The sequence below is a fragment of the Motacilla alba genome, chromosome 8 (genome assembly GCF_015832195.1).
Source record: "Motacilla alba alba isolate MOTALB_02 chromosome 8, Motacilla_alba_V1.0_pri, whole genome shotgun sequence".
Taxonomy (NCBI): domain Eukaryota; kingdom Metazoa; phylum Chordata; class Aves; order Passeriformes; family Motacillidae; genus Motacilla; species Motacilla alba.
In genome coordinates, this window is record NC_052023.1 from 2,688,350 (window position 1) to 2,707,046 (window position 18,697).

The 18,697-nt window shown below is 43.9% G+C and overlaps 1 protein-coding gene across 19 annotated transcripts in view; it reads right to left on the reverse strand.

Moving 5' to 3' along the window:
• The window catches only part of NFIA (nuclear factor I A), a 350,087-nt gene that overhangs the window by 80,361 nt on the left and 251,029 nt on the right, over positions 1 to 18,697 (reverse strand). For all 19 annotated transcript variants that reach the window (XM_038145133.1, XM_038145145.1, XM_038145138.1 and 16 more), the window contains 2 exons: positions 9,571 to 9,645; positions 572 to 689 (listed from right to left, as the gene is read on the reverse strand). In XM_038145133.1, coding sequence (XP_038001061.1) covers positions 572 to 689; positions 9,571 to 9,645 — 193 coding nt within the window. The remainder of the gene's footprint in view (positions 1 to 571; positions 690 to 9,570; positions 9,646 to 18,697) is intronic.

Below are 18,697 nucleotides of genomic sequence, written 5' to 3' on the forward strand. Positions count from 1 at the left end.
ATCTCATGGATGATTAAAGTGAAAGGTAAAAAATAAAAAATATCCTTGTTTGATAGTTGGCATCTAAGTCAGAATCAAAATCAGATGGGGCAGTCATCTGCATTAGCAATTTGGTTTTCCAAAGGCTGAGTCACAAACTTCTAAATGCTTTATGAAAACTAAATGCTTTATAGACCAAGATCCTAAAACACTCTTAGTCTCACAGGTAACGCTTTTTACAATAAAAAATACATGTAAGTCTATCTTAAGACTTTCCTTGCATCTTATTATGCTCCAAGTTCTCTTCTGCCACAAGCTGAAACTCAACAATTCCAGTGGAACTTCTCCTGATACACCCAGATACAACCAGGAGCTACAAAAGTCCACGAAGCAGTTTTTCTTAGAGGCTTGCACACACAAAAAGAACTTTACAGCAATCCAGCTCTACATTCAGCTCTGTGAATCTGAAACAGCTCCACATCGTGAGGCCCCCAAACAGCTTGTCAGAGAATTTAATGGTTACTTTCCCAGATGAGTAATGATGCTGGCCTGGGTTTCCAAGGAACCTGGTAGAAGGCAGAGATTAAATTACCTGGTAGAGGATGTGCTAGGTAAAGACCTCCTCATTGCTCCTGGGCTCATGCTGTAGTACGAAGAACTTTCCAAATCTGAGAGGGAAAAATTAGGGCCTGTTCCTGCAGCTATCGGTGCTGGGGAAACAAAAGAGATTGCAGTCAGTAAGTCATGTGAATATGGCATGAATTGCACTTCAAAATCACTTTCTTCCTCCTCATGGGTGTGTTTAGTTTCACGATGGGAACAGGTGGGATGTGGAAATTAGGAAATGCTAATGGTACCTGGCATTGCAATCAAGAAGATGGAAATTTTATCAAGAATACAATGTTCCATGACATAGAATCGCTCTTACATTCCTCCAAAGATATTATTATTATTTTTTAAAATTAAACAATTATGGCACGACTTCCTCTAAGCGCTGCTTTTCTATTAATGTCATTCTAACGTTTAATGAAACTTGTTGCTTTTAGGACCACGTTGTCTCTATTGGCATGGTTACAGACAGGCTGCATCATCCCTGTAGAGTGCTTGGCAGGATCTATAAGCAGCACAGGCAGGGAAATACAGACCTATGAACCTCTGGGGTACGTGTGATATACAGCCACAAGCACAGAGGTTAAAAAAGCAGATGAGAAACTTGAGTTCTTTTCTGCCTAAAAGCATCTGAGCTTTCCTCTGGCTTCTCCTCCAGCTAAATCAGAGATAGAGACATACGACTCCCCAAAAGTTTTATCCAGCAGTGACCTTCCACTCTTCACCCCATCACCTTACCCAGTACTGAAATTTTTGTTGCAAGGGATACGAATCCCTGCAATTTCCCTGTCCTGGATCTTTAGTTTCACATTAAACATCACGGATTCCTACACACCCTGAAGTTTGCAGGCACAAGCCACGAACTCCATGTGCTGTATTCTTCTGGACAGCAGACAAGGAGCAGAGCAGCTTAAGGTTGAAGTCAGCAGAGAATGGATTTCGTGCTGAAATGCCACTAATGCAGCAAATGGCACCACGTCCACTGTGGCTGTTCCAGTGCTATTCACAGGACAATACAACTTCGGGGGCTGACAATCACAGATCATGAGTTTCTCTCACATTTCAGAGCCATCTGAAAAAGGAGGTCCTGCACAATGAAATGCACCAGCTTGGCCTGGACTGTATTGTCTGAGAGCCCTGATTCACAGCCACAAAGGCAAAGCAGTCTCAGTGCCACACAGGGATGCCGAGCCAAGTTTAATCTTTGGTCTGAGAATCTGGCCCGTTTTCAAACATGAAAAAATCTTTCAGTCCAACGGGGAAGGAGTGAGGAAATGAAGACAGGATAGCTCCTATCACCCAGCTAACATGTCTGGGCTGGGAGTGCTGCCACTGACTGTAACGGGGCCAGTATTTCACCCCAAGTCTTAAGGAGCTCACAATGTCAGATTTGACAGAGGAATAATGTAGCTTTGCAGCTGCCTCATCATCCCCACAAGACAATTAGTTGTTGTTTGGCAAGGATCTTTTAAGAACGTCATTGAGACCGAAAGGGAACAGCCTGGATATCCACGGACTTTTAAAAGCAGGGGACGGAAAATGCACAAGGCCATTAAAACTTGAGAAAAATCTGGAATGGTCATTAAAAGGAATTAAGTTGGGAAGTAATTTATGACAAGAACACTAAAATCCTTTGTTATCTTCTCTTAACTATCATACGCTTCCTGCACACTGGGTATATGAGAGGGTGTGTTAACAGAGGCAAAGAAAAATTAAGCACAGTAAAATTAACTCGTTTTATCAATTTGTGCTTTCTGCAACAGTTTCCTGACAGCAGCTACAAGAGGCTGTAAAACTGATGAATTTGCATGGAAAAAGAAACCGGTGTAAGTAATTTGTGTAAAAGGTAACAGGGACATGGACTGCTATAATTCAGACACCCTGCAGATAGCAGACTGCTGCAGTGTGTGCAGTTATGGGTTAGAAAAATGACCACACTGCAGTCAGTCTGACTTGAATGGAAATCAATCATAAAGGTACTCTCTGCAGCATCTACTCCACAGTTTTCAGCAACTTCCTTGCCAAACAGATTTGTGCTCTGCAAACCCTTTCCTGAGCAATTCCTCTGCACTCTCTGCCTCCCAAACTTACAGGTTAAGCACACGGTTTTCCAAACAGGAACATAAAAAGGCAAGCATTAAATTAAAGCACTGTTTCTTTCTGAGGCACAATGAACTTCCTGGACATTGCCAGATTTATGAAACAGTTTTATTCCAAGGAGATAAGGAAGAAAAACTGGTATGTGGGTAAAGCTTCCCTTTTTTCTTTCCCCCTGCCCTGTTTTTTGCCCTTTCTCCAAATCCTGGATATTTCTTGAGTTGGCCCTATAGAAAAGAGGAATGTGTGTTCAGAGCAGGGGTAGGGTAGGAACAAGGTATTGCTGATGCTGTTGTAAACTCAGTGCAAAGCAGAAAGGGCTGACCCCACAGGGGTTGCTGCCTGGATAGCAAACATTGAGGATGCTGTGCTGGTCACTGGCCAAAACCACCTTGCCACAATCAAATGCCAGTTTGAAATCAAGAACAAAACTCACCTTTAACAGATACCTGCAGAGGTTAAAGTGCCTGGCTGGGCTGTGGGGGCCAGTTCCTGAACCCTGTGGCAGTCCCTGCACAGGAGCCACCACCCTGCCACCCTCAGCTCAAGGTCTCTGGCCCCAGAAGTGCTGTGGCAAAGGTTGCACAGGGCTGAGCAGTTCCAAAACCCCTTCTCCTGCCTTTCTGACAGTGCCTGTCTTCCACCAAAGCCTGTTTCTACCTTTGCTTGCAGTTATTGCATTTACTGCCATAAATCACAACAGCGTGCTGGAGTTGTGGCTGCCTCATCCCTGGGAGTGTCCAAGGCCAGGCTGGAGCAACCTGGGATAGTGGCAGGTGTCCCTGCTGGAATGAGATGGGCTTTAAGGTCCCTTCCAACCCAAACCATTCTGGGATTCTATGTCTCCCAGCAAAGGCAGCATCTCTGCAGAGCATGCAAAGGGATCAAAGTGGTGCAAACTGTGGCAAAACTCTGGTTAAACTAAAAAATCTGTCAGAACTAAAAATCTTTTCTAAGCCAAACCTGTTCCTTGCAGCATGTAGCAATCCACCACACAACCTCCCCACCCCTGTTCCTGTGCCCCAGGAACATGCTCCAGCCCCACGTGGAGCAGCGTGCTGGGAGCTACAGCCCCACAAACTCCAGGCAACGACATCTAAACCACACCATTACCCCTGCAAGGAATGCTCTGCAGCAAAGTGACCTCCTGACAGCTCAGGAACATCCCCCAAATGGGAAAGGATGTCAGAAACTGCAACTGTGAGTCAAAGCAAAAATCTCAAGATGCTGCCTGACCCAGGGCTATGAGCTGGAAGGAGGTGAGAGGGAAGGATCCCTCTTGCCCCACACCCAGCCTGGAGCCCCCATTTTAGCTGCTGGCATCACAAAAATCCCCTGTGCAGCTGGGACACACTCAGAGGGGCAGGAGGAGCTGGTTTGCCCACAAAGAGGAGGAGGAAGGTTGGTGCCTCTGCCTGAAACTCTTCTACTCCTGGGAGGCAGGGCAGCATTACCCTGCTCCCAGCCTGCTCCCTCCAGCTCAGCTCCTCACCCGAAATGTCAAGAAAAATAATGGAGAAATTAAGAAAAAGCCCTCTGACTAAACCTAATTGCAATATTTATTTTGAAAAAAATTACTGAATTACAGAACAGGAAACCCACTAAATAAAATCAGTCAGGCTGGCATTTGTCTCCCTTGGAATATGGCACTTTCTTCAAGCCACGTTAATATTTAGCCTCTCTTTTTATTCCCCATTTGTATGTATTTATTTTTACAGAGGGGCTGGGATGTGACTAAGATCATCACACGTGTAACACTGCAGTGAAGTGATAATGTGTTTAAGGTTAAATGGGAGAAACATGACATTTGACTAATAAACTTTTTCCTGTGCTGTGACTCCATAAACAAAGGGAAACACACTGTGCTGCTGCTGCTGCTGGGAGGAAAGGGGAGCTGGGTGGGTTTTTTTTTTTGCAAGGCCTTTGTTTGCTCCACACTGTATCATTAGATTCAAAGAGGCTTCGCCGAATACAACAGATATGAAATGTGTGATGTTCATTTTAAAATTACAAGTACAGCCTGCTATTGACCATCTAATTATGCTGAGTTCCATTTATAAACATAGCTAACCACTAAGTTTATAGAGACTTTTTGTGCTGCTTTAATAGGATATTGATCGAGAGCAAGGTTTGAGTGGACTGCCATTGAATTGTGTAATGGCATACAAAAGGCAAGGTCACGGCAACTGTTCACTCTATGCCTGCAGTCTATTTTTTATTATAATCTTTTTTTCTCCCTCTCATACCCAAGCCCACACAGAGAGTTTTGGATAGCAGTGCTTTCCTAAGGAATATAGAGTATCTTTTTAAATGTTAATTTTCATGCTGCTGACTTTAACTGCCTTCACTACTGTAGTGCTTAGTATAGCAGAAAACACACAGGCTGCAGCTCAGGGACAGCAGGTTTATCACACCCCGGCTGCACACACGTGTCTGTGAGGAGGAGAGAAGCCTCTCCTGGGCTACAAAAAGGCATCCACCGCCCAGCCCAGCCCCTCCACAAGAGCCAGGGCACCCCACACCTTGCCAGGACGTGCTGGGATTTACCTTCCCTGTGGGAAAAGCTGGACGAGAAGGCTGCGTTTCCTCAGTCGCACCCACACTCTCTCCTGGAGCGCTGGCAGTGCCTCTCCATCCCAGCCCTTGCCCTCATGGCAAGGACACTTCAGCCCTGTCTGCATCCCCAAAGCTCCATCCTCAAGCCTGGCACCTGCTGCATCAGCGTGGATGCAGGATCCTGAGCTTCCCAAAACGTCCTGCTCACACAGGTGGAAGTAGTCCGTGTGTTTCAGGGATAATGAGCTGGACCACTTCTGTGTGTGCACGGGAGCAGTGAGCAGGTTTGTGTGCTGGTGGTACCACAGACTCACCAGAAGGATCAGAAGTCCCCCCCACTGCTCCTCACAGCACACAGCACACGTTGAACCCAACGTGTGGCATTTTCAGGCCAGGGTGCAGTCAGAATTCCCTTGTTTATCAGCACGAAGAATGATGTCATTTTGACAAATAACACACCACCAAACAAATATGTTTGATTTGGCTCTAGCGAACGTTCATAAATCCTAAATCTTTCTTCACATCCTGGGCAGTGCAGTTTATCTGGCTGCTTGAATGACCTCCGAGGGAGGAGATCTTCCCAGCAGCTCTCCCTGCACATGGTGCAGACTCAAAGCCAAGGGGGGATGCATTCCCCACGCCTTTCTCCCTGCTCCAGCCCTTGCCAAGGGAAGGGGACACTTGGCACCAGAGCCACCCCTCTGCAGCACCTTCTGCAGAGGGTCTCCTCCAGTGCCCTGAGACGGCTGCCCGCAGCCATGGAATATTTTCCTAACCAGAGGAGAAAAGGAGGAGGTTTCACTTGGCCAACAGCTGGCTGTCAGTTCCCAAACCCGTCCATCCCCGACGCTTCTGCCTCTGAGCCTTTTGTTGTCAGCACAGACCTCTCCAGAGAGGGAAGAATGAAGCCTCTGTTATCTGGAAAGGTCTCCCCAGTATCTGGGGTGACAGACAACACTCAGAGAGGAGCTCACACCCTCTGCCTGCTAATAATGGAGGAGAACTGACAGCATGAGCTGCAACACCCACATCAGATGGGCTGGAGAGGAGTCTTTGTTTTTTCAGATGCACATCTATGATCTCTTTTCTCTGTTTTACTAGGCTCTGCAAGACTCAGCAGCTGGGCAGCATTTTGAAAGAAAATCTGCATCTATAGGACTGAAGAAGCAAGTTTCTGTTACCAACACAGTCTAGACTTGTTCAATAGCTCACAGAAAGTGTGATGATCAGCACTGATAGGCAAGATAGACAACAGAAACAGCTGACCTTTCACTTGATTAATTCATTCCCCAAATTTGCATGACGGAGACAACTGCCTCTTACTTGAGACTCCTTGTCATCTGGACCTCTGGGAACTTTACTAAATAAACCCGGCACATAACTGCTACCCACAATATTTTGTAAGATTAATTTTGGATAAGAGCTGCCTCAGGCCAGTTAAAACTGGGGGAAATAACTTCTTTCTGTCATTATATTACCAAAAGCAAGCATAGAAAGAAAAATAACAGTGGGCATACACAAAGATGACCTTTTTGGAAAGAGGACTGGTCTCAAATGAGGACACAGGAACACGCAGACAACTCAGAGAGGGTTATATCAACTTTAAAAGACCTTGCTTACCAATTTAGGCAAATATGCAGCAATTACCTTGTTGCTCTGTTATGTTAAATAATTCTTTGAATATGAGCATGTGAGTTAATAGTGAGTTTTCTGGGAATGTGCTGCTAGACTTGACACTAAACATATCCTACTGGGTAGCCAGGCCATGTCAGGCTGTGGGCTTCTCAGACCTCATAAAGTAAACAAGGTTAAGGCTGGTCAGTACATGTCTGGGGCATCTCCAAGGAAAATCCAGGGTGCTATCAAAAGCAGTGTAGCTAAATCAGTTGCTGGCACTTTTCCCTCTGAGTCAGTTCTGAAGTGATATCCCGATATGCTTTGGGGACACTATTTTTGGTAGAGGTGCTGGCTTGTAGACAGGATATAAAACTGAGGTCTTGACCTCCCAGGATTATTAAAGAGCCCATGAAAAACAGTGCAAACTCCCGTGTCTGGAACAGATAAAAGCTGAATATTTGTATTTTTCCCACCATCACCTTCTTTCATATTTCTAATAAAGCCCATGCTCTTCCTGCATGCAGGTGCCCCATCCTTGAAGGTGGTGCACGTCAACTGCAAGCAGAGGGAACATCTCAGACACAGCTCATAATTTGCAAAACATGCTGAGTGCTAGGATTTCTGATACCCAGTGTTTCAGTTTAGTTACAATAAAATATCAGGGAAAATGAATAAGCTTGAAACACGATGCTCACGAGGTCAGTGCCAAGCTCCGGGGGAGGCTGGGAAGGCTCCAGCCAGGAGTGGGGCACTTTCCTAGGAAAAGTGCACACATGGAGCACGGCTGACAGAGTCCAGAGGCAGCTCTGCTGTGCAGGGCTCCTCCAGCCAAGATAAGGCTGTGGGGAAATGGGATGCCTTGCAGAGGGGGAGGGTGAACACTTTGGGCTTCAAAAGCCTCACGCTGTCACGCTGAAGTGAAGTGACACAGCACGGAGACACTCAAATCCTGGTGACAACCTGGGGCTTGTCCACCCTGGCTGCAGGAACCAGCCAGTCCCTGCTCCCTGCACAGCCAGTCAGATGCCAAAGTCTCTGCTTAAGCACTTCAGCAAGGGAACTGATTCCCAAATGTGCTGAGCACTCAGCAGCTCCTCTTGACTTCTGAGTCCTCTTAACTTTGCCCTTCTCTCAAAATTCCCACCAGTTGTCAGGGAAGGAAGCTTGGGAGAATTGTTTTCTTCAACGTTTTTCTCTCTGCAGGGCATAGAGCTCTCATGTATCTCCCACTTGCCATGCTCTCCTTGTACAATCCTTTTTTTGAATGCAAAGCAAATTTCCTAGCTAGTGTCTTTCCAAAAAAAGAAATAAACCGGGAAAATCCTCTGAGAAACTCTGTGTTCTCCCTCAAAACCAGGGATTTTCCTACTAGGTTTGTGCCAGTTAGATAGATTCTAGCCCCAGAATGACCTAAATTTCATTCCCAGAGCCAGCACACAAATAAATATTTCTGCTATCTAGGAGGAGAGCCATTTTTATCATTTAAAGGGACTGGCTGCACCCTAAGGTTTTGAAGGGGCACAGAGCTGAGGGTTTCACCTGGAGCAGTGGTGATAACGTGATATTATATCCGCACTAGCTGGAGAAAAGATCACAGAATGATTTGGGTTGGAAGAGACATTAAAGATCACCCAATTCCACCCTACCATGGGCAGGGACACCTTCCATGACACTTCCAGGTTGCTCCAACCTGGCCTTGGACACTTCCAGGGATGAGGCAGCCACAGCTTCTCTGTGCCACGGCCTTTCCACCCTCACAGGGAAGAATTTTTAGATCCCTAAAGAAATCCCTACAGGCCTGGCTTTGCAGCAGTGTCTCTGCAAGACCCTGTCCATACTCCTTCCTTGGACTATCTGGATTATGTCCTAGCAAAATCCAATCAATGCACCTCTGATCAATGGAACAGGGTGGTGACAGGTGCTCTTAATTTGGTGTTGTTAGTGAGTATTGACAAGCCTGTAATGATCATGCTGCAGCGTGTCACTCACGCTGGGGGCATTAGCATTCTTTAAAGGTCACATCCCAAATCCTTCCAGAAGCCAGAATTCCATACAGCTCATGGAAAACGTGGGGCTGGGGAAGTCAGGATGTGTGAGATCAGCAGGGCTGAAGTTGGCACACTTGTTGGCATTATTAATGACTTCAGCAACTTGCAGGTGTATAGATCCCAAATTCAGAGAATACCCTGAGTTGGAAGGAATCCTCACAGATCATCAAAGTCCAGCTCCTGGCCCTGCACTGGGACAGCCCCAAGAATCACACACACGGATGTACACATGGCATGGACGAACGTGAAAAAACAGCATCAGAAAATTTCCAGGTTTATGTGCACAGATCAGGTAATTTCCAGAGGTCTGGTTACAATACAGCCCTTGGATCCTCCAAGGGATCCACGGGGAGGCTGATTTCTGTATGCATTTTTCTGCACTCTGCCCATTTTCAGCTGGGTACCAGACGAGCTTATCAACTTGCACATGCAAGTTTGCAGAATCGAATTGTTTATCAGCTGACTTTAAAATTCTGCTGCTTTATTTTCACCCATTAAAAGAAGTGGCACATAAATGCTGTCCACTGGCAAGAAGTGGGGAGAAGAGAATCCTAATTTTCAAGATGCTGTTTCTGAATTGAGGAAGGGAACAATAAGAATCAAAGAAAAAAAAAATAACTTGGATTGCAGAAACCACATAAATCAGACACAACATGATACTTACTTTGTGAGACTCTTACTAGCTCAGTCACACTGAAAACACCTGATGTGACAAAACTGTCCTGGAAGCCCAAATGTCCTACAAAACAAACAGAGAGAGAGAACTGCGATTAGCTTCAAGCATTTAATGACAGTATTCTCAAATACTTTACTTTCATTTAGACTTAAAATGTGACATCTAATTTCCCACTTAGCAGTAATTATTGTTTATGTAGGTGGGTAACCAGTCATACAGCTATGTAGGCTGCTTTGTGGTTTCTATCTAGAGGTTAGGAAAGCTAACATGACACATCAGCAGGGAGATTTTTACATGTTAAAGCATCTCAACAGGAAATCTGAAACAAAAGAGGACTATTTTCATAAACGGTTACCTTGGATGACCCCTAATGACTTCACAACTGAAATGAAAATACTGTACCTAGGAAACAGACAGGACAGCTAAGTTCCATAATCGTTTTAAACATTATTCTCTAAAGAAACATCTGATCAGGATTATCTACCCATTCATTCAAACCAAACAAGATTTAAAGACGTATTCTTCATTTTTCTAAGGTTACACTAGGGGGATCTTAGAAGAGCAGATGGTAAAAGAAATTAAATTACGGCCTTTTCAACTAAAAAAAAAATAATTCTAACATTTAAAACTAGCTTTTGAAAGGAAAAATAATTCTCTGCATGAGAAAAAGTATTAACTTGGTGGGCTGTCTGTAGGAGCCAGGGCGGAGGCATCCACGCTCACCTCCCTTGCGCAAGGAATGTCTCTACACTCGGTATCAAAATGCGATGGCACTTTACATAACAGTATTTTCCTTCTTCTCTGCAAACATGCCTACCACCAAATGTTCATTTAATTTTCACGGGTATGCTCAGTGACAAAGGAGCAGCCCGGGCTGCAGCCCAGGCCGGGATCTGGCGGGACAGAGCCGGACTTCAATTAGAGGGAGGGCTGCACTCGGCCGGCCAGGCTGACCTCCTGCTTGGGAAATCAGGGTCACAGGAGAAATCGCAGGATAAAGGGATTATTAAAAGAACTGTAAAGTCCTGCTTGCCCACAGGATAAGTGGCATACCTTTTTAGGTTGTCCTACTTAGAGTCACTGATTCCGGCGCACGCACACATTTATTATTGAATGTTTTGCAGGGGCACCATCTGCTCCGTCGTTAATTGTTTGTCAGGCTCAGTACGATTTCCCTGCATTCCATATATTCTCCTGCACCCCACGCTCCTGCTGGGAATACCTGTGCACCTTTCTCTAGTGGTCAGAGCAACAGGACTAATGCCAGATGCACATTCGTACTCCTGGCTTTGTTTTTGGGGTTGTTTAAACAAACCCCGAATATCCCACTGCCATTTCTACCTGTGGAATGGGATGCAAAAAGAATGCACCTTCTGTACAGGTCTACAGAGGGTGGAATGTCAGGCTACCTGTCAGGGAAAGGTTTGGGAGAGATCTGGAGGGAGGTGAGCCTTTCACCTCCAGCCAAGATCTGATGGAATTCTGCTCCTACACAGAAGAAGTTCCCTGTTTCTGAGAGGAGCCCACGGTGCCAGATGAACGCAGTCTCTAAGCTAACAGACTCCAGACAAGTTTCTGCATCAGGCATGTTTTTATACTCCAGCAATAATGATGAGTTTTCAAACTGTGTATATGTATATCTTTGGGCATCCTTGTGTATGTGTGTATACATATGTATTATGTACACAAACATATAAATATACACAAATCTGTCATGCTCCAGCTGTAGATAAATGTACTATAAAATATTGAAATTGATGCTGAAATTCAACACAAACAAATTCCTCAATCTGCAAACAAGGTTTTTATTTACATCAAGAGAATAAATTTTTCCCTACTTCAAATGAAAAAAAATGTTCGTACAAGCTTTTATTTTTCCTTATTTTCAATTTAGAAATAGCTCCCAGATAGCTGTAAGTGCTTTTGCTTGATCTGCTTGGTATTTTCCCACAATGAAGGTGATGACTACCTCATTCTGCTTTTTAGAAACGCTTGCTGCCCATACACAACGTTTGCTCATCGCCGATTTCCCAAGTATTTTTAATATGAAGATCTACTTTTCATATGCTGCAGCAGACCTGCCTATTGAATTAAATGATCTGTGAATTAAAAATAATTCTCTTAGGTCTTCACTGAAACCACTCATGTGCCTAAAATTAAGCATATGCTTAAGTGCCTTGCTGGATCGGGGCCAGGACGCTTACTACTCCGCAGAGCCCTTCAGAGGGAAGCCAGTCCATGCTATGTAACTTCTCACACTGTGCTCATCATGGCAGCATCTGAGCAACTTCCAGAAGTGCATCCAGCAATGCCACGAACATCTGCCACGTGTTGTTTTTTTTCTGCAGCACACCACACTGGCTCTGCTCTGGTGTCCACTCCCACCTGCATTTCCCAGGCAGGTTCCCACCACTTGGAGAGTGAAGGTGAAATTTAAATATGGAAGGGAGAAAAAAAAAAATACAAACCCAGAATCACAGCCACGGTAGGATATTTGGCTGATTTTTTAAAGGGAAAGCCCAAAGCCCTTTGTAATTACCCAGTAAAAATGTGATTGTGGCAAGGCAAACCATGTTACTTTAACCTGTCACCCACAGGTGAAACCAGAAATGAAAGTGCCATTTTAAATACATTTTAACTCTCAGGGCATGAGAGAAGATGAATAAGTTATCTTGGGCATGCTGACTTCAGTATTCCTATCTTGGGTACACTTCAAATGCCCACTTACTCCTGCAGGAACATTCCTTATTGGGAGTACATGTAATAGTAATCATTAAACAACAGCACGCAACCAGCGTGGTTAGATTTTCACCCTTCAATACCAAAAATAAACATTTCACAAATGAAAGGTGAATTTCACAACTCTCCAGTTCGATATTTACTTATAAACATTAGGAAATCGAGGGCTTGCCTTGCCAATCATTAAGAATATCCTGACAGCCACAAAAGCCTTGCCCTTGGCTTAGAGCTGGATCTCGAGTGTATTTTAGGGTATGGCTGGTCTGTGAATTTGCAGTTCAGTTCAGCAGAACCCCATGGAATTTTTAAAGGTTTGCCTGGATGGCTCAGACTGCAAAATCCAGGCCGAAGACTCTTGTTTTTGCTGGGCTGGGGTAACAGTGAGAGAAGAAAACGAGGGGAATACTACAAAGAACTTAAATGTGTAAAAGAAGAATTACTGGGAAACAGCAGCACTGACAAAAGATGTGAAGCTAACATTATTAACAGGGGTCAAAATGCAAAAAAGGTATCAGCTTGGCTGAATTCTGAATGAGGAGAAAAAAAGGTAAATTCAAGCAATTACATATGTAGATGTTAGCATTAAGAAGCTCCTGCACTGAAAAGATGATTAAACATCCTGAAAGTGCCCGAGATTTACTTTTCATAGGGCACTTTACTGAAATACTTGCGCTGTGATAATTTTGCTCAGTATCCAAGAGATGGGATTGAAACTGCCCTGTATGACAGGTTATGTCTGCAGCTTTGTGCAGTTTGGTAGTAAAGCAGGAGCTCAGAGTGGACCTTGCAGCGTTCATTCATTGCAATTTTGGGTACAAATTAAGACACGGGGCTGGCCAGGGCAGGCCCTGACTCAGCAAAGCTGCTGGAGCACGTGCTCCACTTCCATCACACGCCTGACTAAAGCACGTGCTCCCTGCCCTGCCAAACAAAGATGGGCTGACAACCTCCAGGAGGAATTAAATTAAATGGTTCAATCATTCCTTTAGTCAAGTCTAGGGGCAGGTAGGACTTAGCTCATCACCTAAGATCTCACTTCAGCCCACAAGGATGATCATCTTTCCCTAAGGGGGGAAACCACCCAGGATAATGAGACCAAATTGAATGAAGAAGATCCGGGTAGTAACTATTAAATCATTGTGCACAACAGCACGACGTTGTTGTACCAGGTACCATATGGAAAATATTTTTCCATAACTTGATGGCTGCTTTAACTGGGGAGAAAATTCCCAATGCCATTTACATATTCTTCTTTTGGATCCCAGCAAAGAAGCCAGAAGAAAAGGCTTCAGTTGCTGGAGCCTAATACTCATCTCTCTCAAAGAAGTTTTAAACAAATCTTTCTACACCGATCAAATAGAGTTTCACCTCATTTTCTCCTAATTTACACTGGCAGAGGAGAAATCAGGATTAGGACTTGTTGTCTAGTGCTATTTGTTTTGAATTATTAAGCAAACATTCCTATTTCAGTGAGTAAACGTGTACAAAGGCAACTAACCTTCATCCTAAAATGGAGTTTACAGGGAGAGTATTGTCTGCTTTCCCAATTAATGCAGTAAAAAGGAGTCTCAGACGTTGAGCTACCAATCAAGAGCTTGTGTTGTAGCTTGAGAAAATCATGACTGATGCAATTACTTTTATGTAGAAAGTCTGAATATAGTCTATAGGTTAAAGTTCATCGGGTTATTGTTCCTTAATTGAATATCTGAAGATGTTTTCAAGGTGCTCAAGGTATTATTGTTATTTAATTAGCAGGTTTCCTTGAGTATTCCAACACTATTATTTTTGCTGTAAAATAGTTAGATTGCACCATAAATATACAAGGTATTTTCTAAACAGAGATGCAGCTGGTTTCCTGAAAGCCAAGCTTAAATAAAACCGGGAGAGTTACTCCTTTGAAGATGAAGAAGTCCAAATCCATTTATTTTTCTTCCACTACAATCTGAGTGACAGTGTATTAAGCTTCAGAGAACAGCTTTTTGGGAGACTTTGATTCCTTTTCAGTGTTTTGAAATTACACAAGTCCCCCAAACTAACACTGAACCCATTTCTAAGGCTTTTTTCATGTTCAGCATCTCACTATACACAGCCATCTTTAAACCTTAAAATAGTAATAATCAATTAGGGTCTCAAGCCTATTATCTTAACCAAATGCCTGATTAAAAGAAAAGCCCTCTCTGCTCGAAGTGCAACTTGATTCCTTTTGGTTTTATCCTCTATCTAGATAATCCCATGTTTCACAAACAATGCGGAGCAATAACGTGGATGAGAAAATTAATGTCTGTATCACACAGCACACGCAGGCCTGGAGAGAGGGGATGTTATCAGAGGGAACCCAGCTCACCCCCAGGACTCCCAAAAGATTAGCTGTTCCATGGCTGAGGAGGATGGGGGTGAGGGAGTGACTCCTAATCTGCATTCTCCAGCAAAAAAGGGAAGCGCTGAACATGCGCGCTCCAGTCAAGACCTTCACAACATCTACACTCTGCTTAATTGGAAGGTGAGTTTATCAAGGCTGGGCTGACCCAGCTGAGGCAGCCCTGCCACTGCTGAGAAATAGCTCAGCTCTATCTCATGCTGGAAATACAAAGCAAGATCCACGGGGCTAAGCTGTACATCTAAAAAAAAACTAACTCTGAATCTAAAAAAAAATGGAGATGGAAGAGACCATCTATGCCAGCCACAATATTCTGTCCAAGGGAATGTCTGTGCCATTCTGATGGCAGACAGCACCAGGCTGGGATACAGCATGTAGGAACAATGAAATCTGCATTTACCAGCAGCCCCCAAATTCTCATCACCGGAGCTGCCACAGTGGCCTTATTTTCATTGCTTTGCACAAAATGCATTCCTCAAATTTGTAAACGATAAATCCTTAATGGGAAATCAGACCACATTCTTAATTTGTGGACATTTTATAGAAGAGTTAAACAAGTCGTTATACATTAAAGGTGATGCAGAAGCCTCTCTCTGCTTCCCTGACAAATGCTCCCACTCCTATTTCGGCTTGTTATTTCCACGATAATTTTAATGCCACAGCCACAGCTCACCTTGGACAAATTGCATTTTTTTTCTTATGAAAAGAACTGTGGAGCCACATGTCAGAGATGCTGTTATTTTCCCTGACTCACTACCTGCCTTTGGCTGAGGTTTTAAGAAGCACCAGAACTTTCTTTGTGGCCCAGAGCAGGATGGATTAGACCGTCCAGGGCATGTCGTGTTAGTACAATAGAGGAACACTTTTAAGACTTTAAAGTCATGTAATACAATTCTAGGCTGGATCTTTCTTGTTAAAAAAAGTAGAATGGGAGTGATTGAAAGAGAAAAGGGCCAATATTTGACAACAGAAATCAGCATAACCTCCTAACAGCGGCAGTCATGGATGACTGCCCTTTGACCCGGGGAGATTATGTGGGATTTCAATGACAACAGCTGGAAGTGAGCATGTGAGAATAGAGAACACAGATCTGAGGCCTCCTACAAAAGACTGCACAATCCCTGCCCAGATCTGAGTGTTGATTAGAAATTGTTTCCTGGTCCTGGCTTAATAGACTGTGATAATGAAAGTTTTGTTAACCCTTCACAATATGCAAAACCACTGGTAAACGATTTGCCTTTTTTGGGTTTTAGCTAAAAAGTCTGTATCCAGCAGACAGTGAAATTGTCTGTCTAAAACCGCTCGTTTTTGTGGGTGCCCAGAGCTCAAGTTCAGCTCCTTTTCCATATGGTTTGTGGCCACTGGGAATCAACCTCTGCTGGGGGTGGCTTGGAGGAAGGAGTCCCACCCTTCCCTAAGGAACCCACCTGAGCAGGGATGCTCCAGAGGTGAATCAGAACACAAATACATGTGTAACCTCTCCCTATGTGCTACCTCTCCTACTCCTGGCACTTTAGAATCTCTAATGAGAAAAATGCCTAATTATGCTTTTCATATTTGTCATATTGAGCTTCAGAGTCTGGGCTGCAAATCAATAAACGTGGGACCACAGCAAACATGGCATCAGGTGTGTCACCAACAGCCTGATCCCGCATGGATCCACTGCAGCCTCAGCTCTTAGGAGATTCAAACTCATTTTATATTTAAGTGCAGAGATAGTGGAATTAATGGAAACTTATTACCGTTAATGAACCGATTACAGATTGCAATCAATCATGTCAGGTTTTGTCCAAGTGGTGGCACACGGATAGCTCCTTTCTCTTGAAGACAAAGGTCTTCTTGAAACATTGAAAGCATTTCAATTCACGTTAAAGACCTTGTGTAATGGAAACTATTCCAAGATCTAAGATGTCTGCAGTGAGTTTTCATTTCCGATGACTCCTAACATCACTGGGTACTTTTCAGTACTCGTGTGTGTGAGAAATCAGTTAAATACCATTTTTTGATATAATGATAAAAATTTAGAATCTCCCTGTCTACCGTAAACCCAATTTGATAAAAAACCCTGCATTAATACCGATAGGGGCCTATAGCTTGAAAAACAACAGATGTCTTAAATTAGCATATTTCTGTTTCAGGTCCTCCATCCAAAAAAGAAATATTAAAGAAAAGAAGAAAAAAATCATTATAAATGGTCATACTCATTTGGCAGCTTACAAAATAATATGCCTCCTCAAAAACGTTTCAAAGTAAATGAGATGAAATCTACCTTGGGATAATAATTCTGGAATATTTGTAGCATCCAACAATAAAAAGAGTAATAAAAAGAAAAGCCTGCCTCCCTGAAAATAATAATATGAAGGAGTTATTTATCTTCATATTTTCACATCAACCCTGGTTACAAGAGCATTGACAGCTGAGATCTCCAAGGTCTGTGGTGATATTGCCAGTGAGTCAGTGTCCAAATGGAGCTTCCAGGGAAAGCTGGCAGCATATGGTGCTGCAGGGTGCTCCCTGGGCACCCCGCAACAGGCACCCCATGGGAAATTTGGGCACTGGAGGCGAAGACCCAGAAGGGAATATTGCCATCCCTGCCCATCTCTGTCTCCAAGGTCTCCCTAAAATAACAAAATAATGTCCCAATCACGAGCTGGGCATTGCACTAACCTCAGGACCCCCCAGACAGCTGGGATACCTCCTAAAGAGAATAATGCAAGGATCATAGTTTTATCCACTGGTCGTTTTTTTGATATTTTTGTTTCGTTTTTTGACCTTATTTCTGGTGGAGCCTGAAAGTGTGGGTTTGTGCAACTCGCTTGTCTGCGGCCGATCGGCTGCCCTTGCTCCTCTCTCCATCCCCTGTCCTTGCTCCTCTCACTCCTCACCAAGCATCAGCTGGTATTTTGCCTCCTGAGTCTGCCCACAGGGTTCTAGGATGCTGCTGGCAGGAGGAAGGAGCCGATGGCAGGGCTGTGTGCTGCGGCCGCGTTCCGGCCCGCACGCCGCCGGAGCGTGCCTTGGAACACGCAGAGTCTACTTGGGTTTACACTGCTCCAAATTAGAATTTAGCTACAGTATTAATGCCATAAATATTATTGTTCATGCTGTGCGAAGAACATCAGTGTGAAAATAAACGTAAGGATATTTAAAAACTGGTGTGGAATACTTAGGTATTCAGACTAATCACGGGCTGAAATAAGCACATTTGTTTCAAATCCTGTTTATAGCACTGCAGCCCCTCCCTCCTTTAAATCTTCCTCTTAACCATAGTGATGTTTATTGAATACCTGTCATTTCTCCAGCAGCATGTGCCAACAGCGGCTCACCAGTGCCAGGCTGCATGAAAACCCTTCTGTCTCCTATTCTCCAAGGGGCTCCCTTAGATCAACCACTACCATACCCAATACACTGAAACCCATAAATTTGCAGATACCGTAGTCAAAATTCTTAACAGGAAAGTGCACCCATTTTGCCCAGTGTAGCATACTGAAATATCACATGGTGAGAAGCATTTCTCACCATGTGTAAACTGTCAATTTGATTTGAAATTAAAATTTTTGATTAACATGAGCATTTCTGAGCCTCCCGCTGGCAGCAGCCCTATTGCTGAAAAGTGACATGATTTGTGACACACATGCTGTACAGAAGCCCCATGCCAGCAATTGTTAAAACCATTTTCATTCTGCTTTAATACGGTATGACACTCAGGAAAATAATTTTAATATTTAGGAGAAAGAGGGTAAAGGCTTAAGGACTGAAGTCCTTTATGGGTGTAAAGCAGGATTAGAGCAGCACGGAGAATCAGCACGGAGGTCTCCCCATCTCACAAGTCATGTCTCTTTTCAGCAACAGGAACCATCTGCAGGAGGCTAAGAAAGGTCCATGCCGAAGCACAAAGCCTTCTTTTAAATCCAGTTGATATTTCAAACACAGCATGATGTACTTTCCACCTATGAATGCCGAGATGCTCGTGCATGGCAAAATGCATGCAACTTCAAT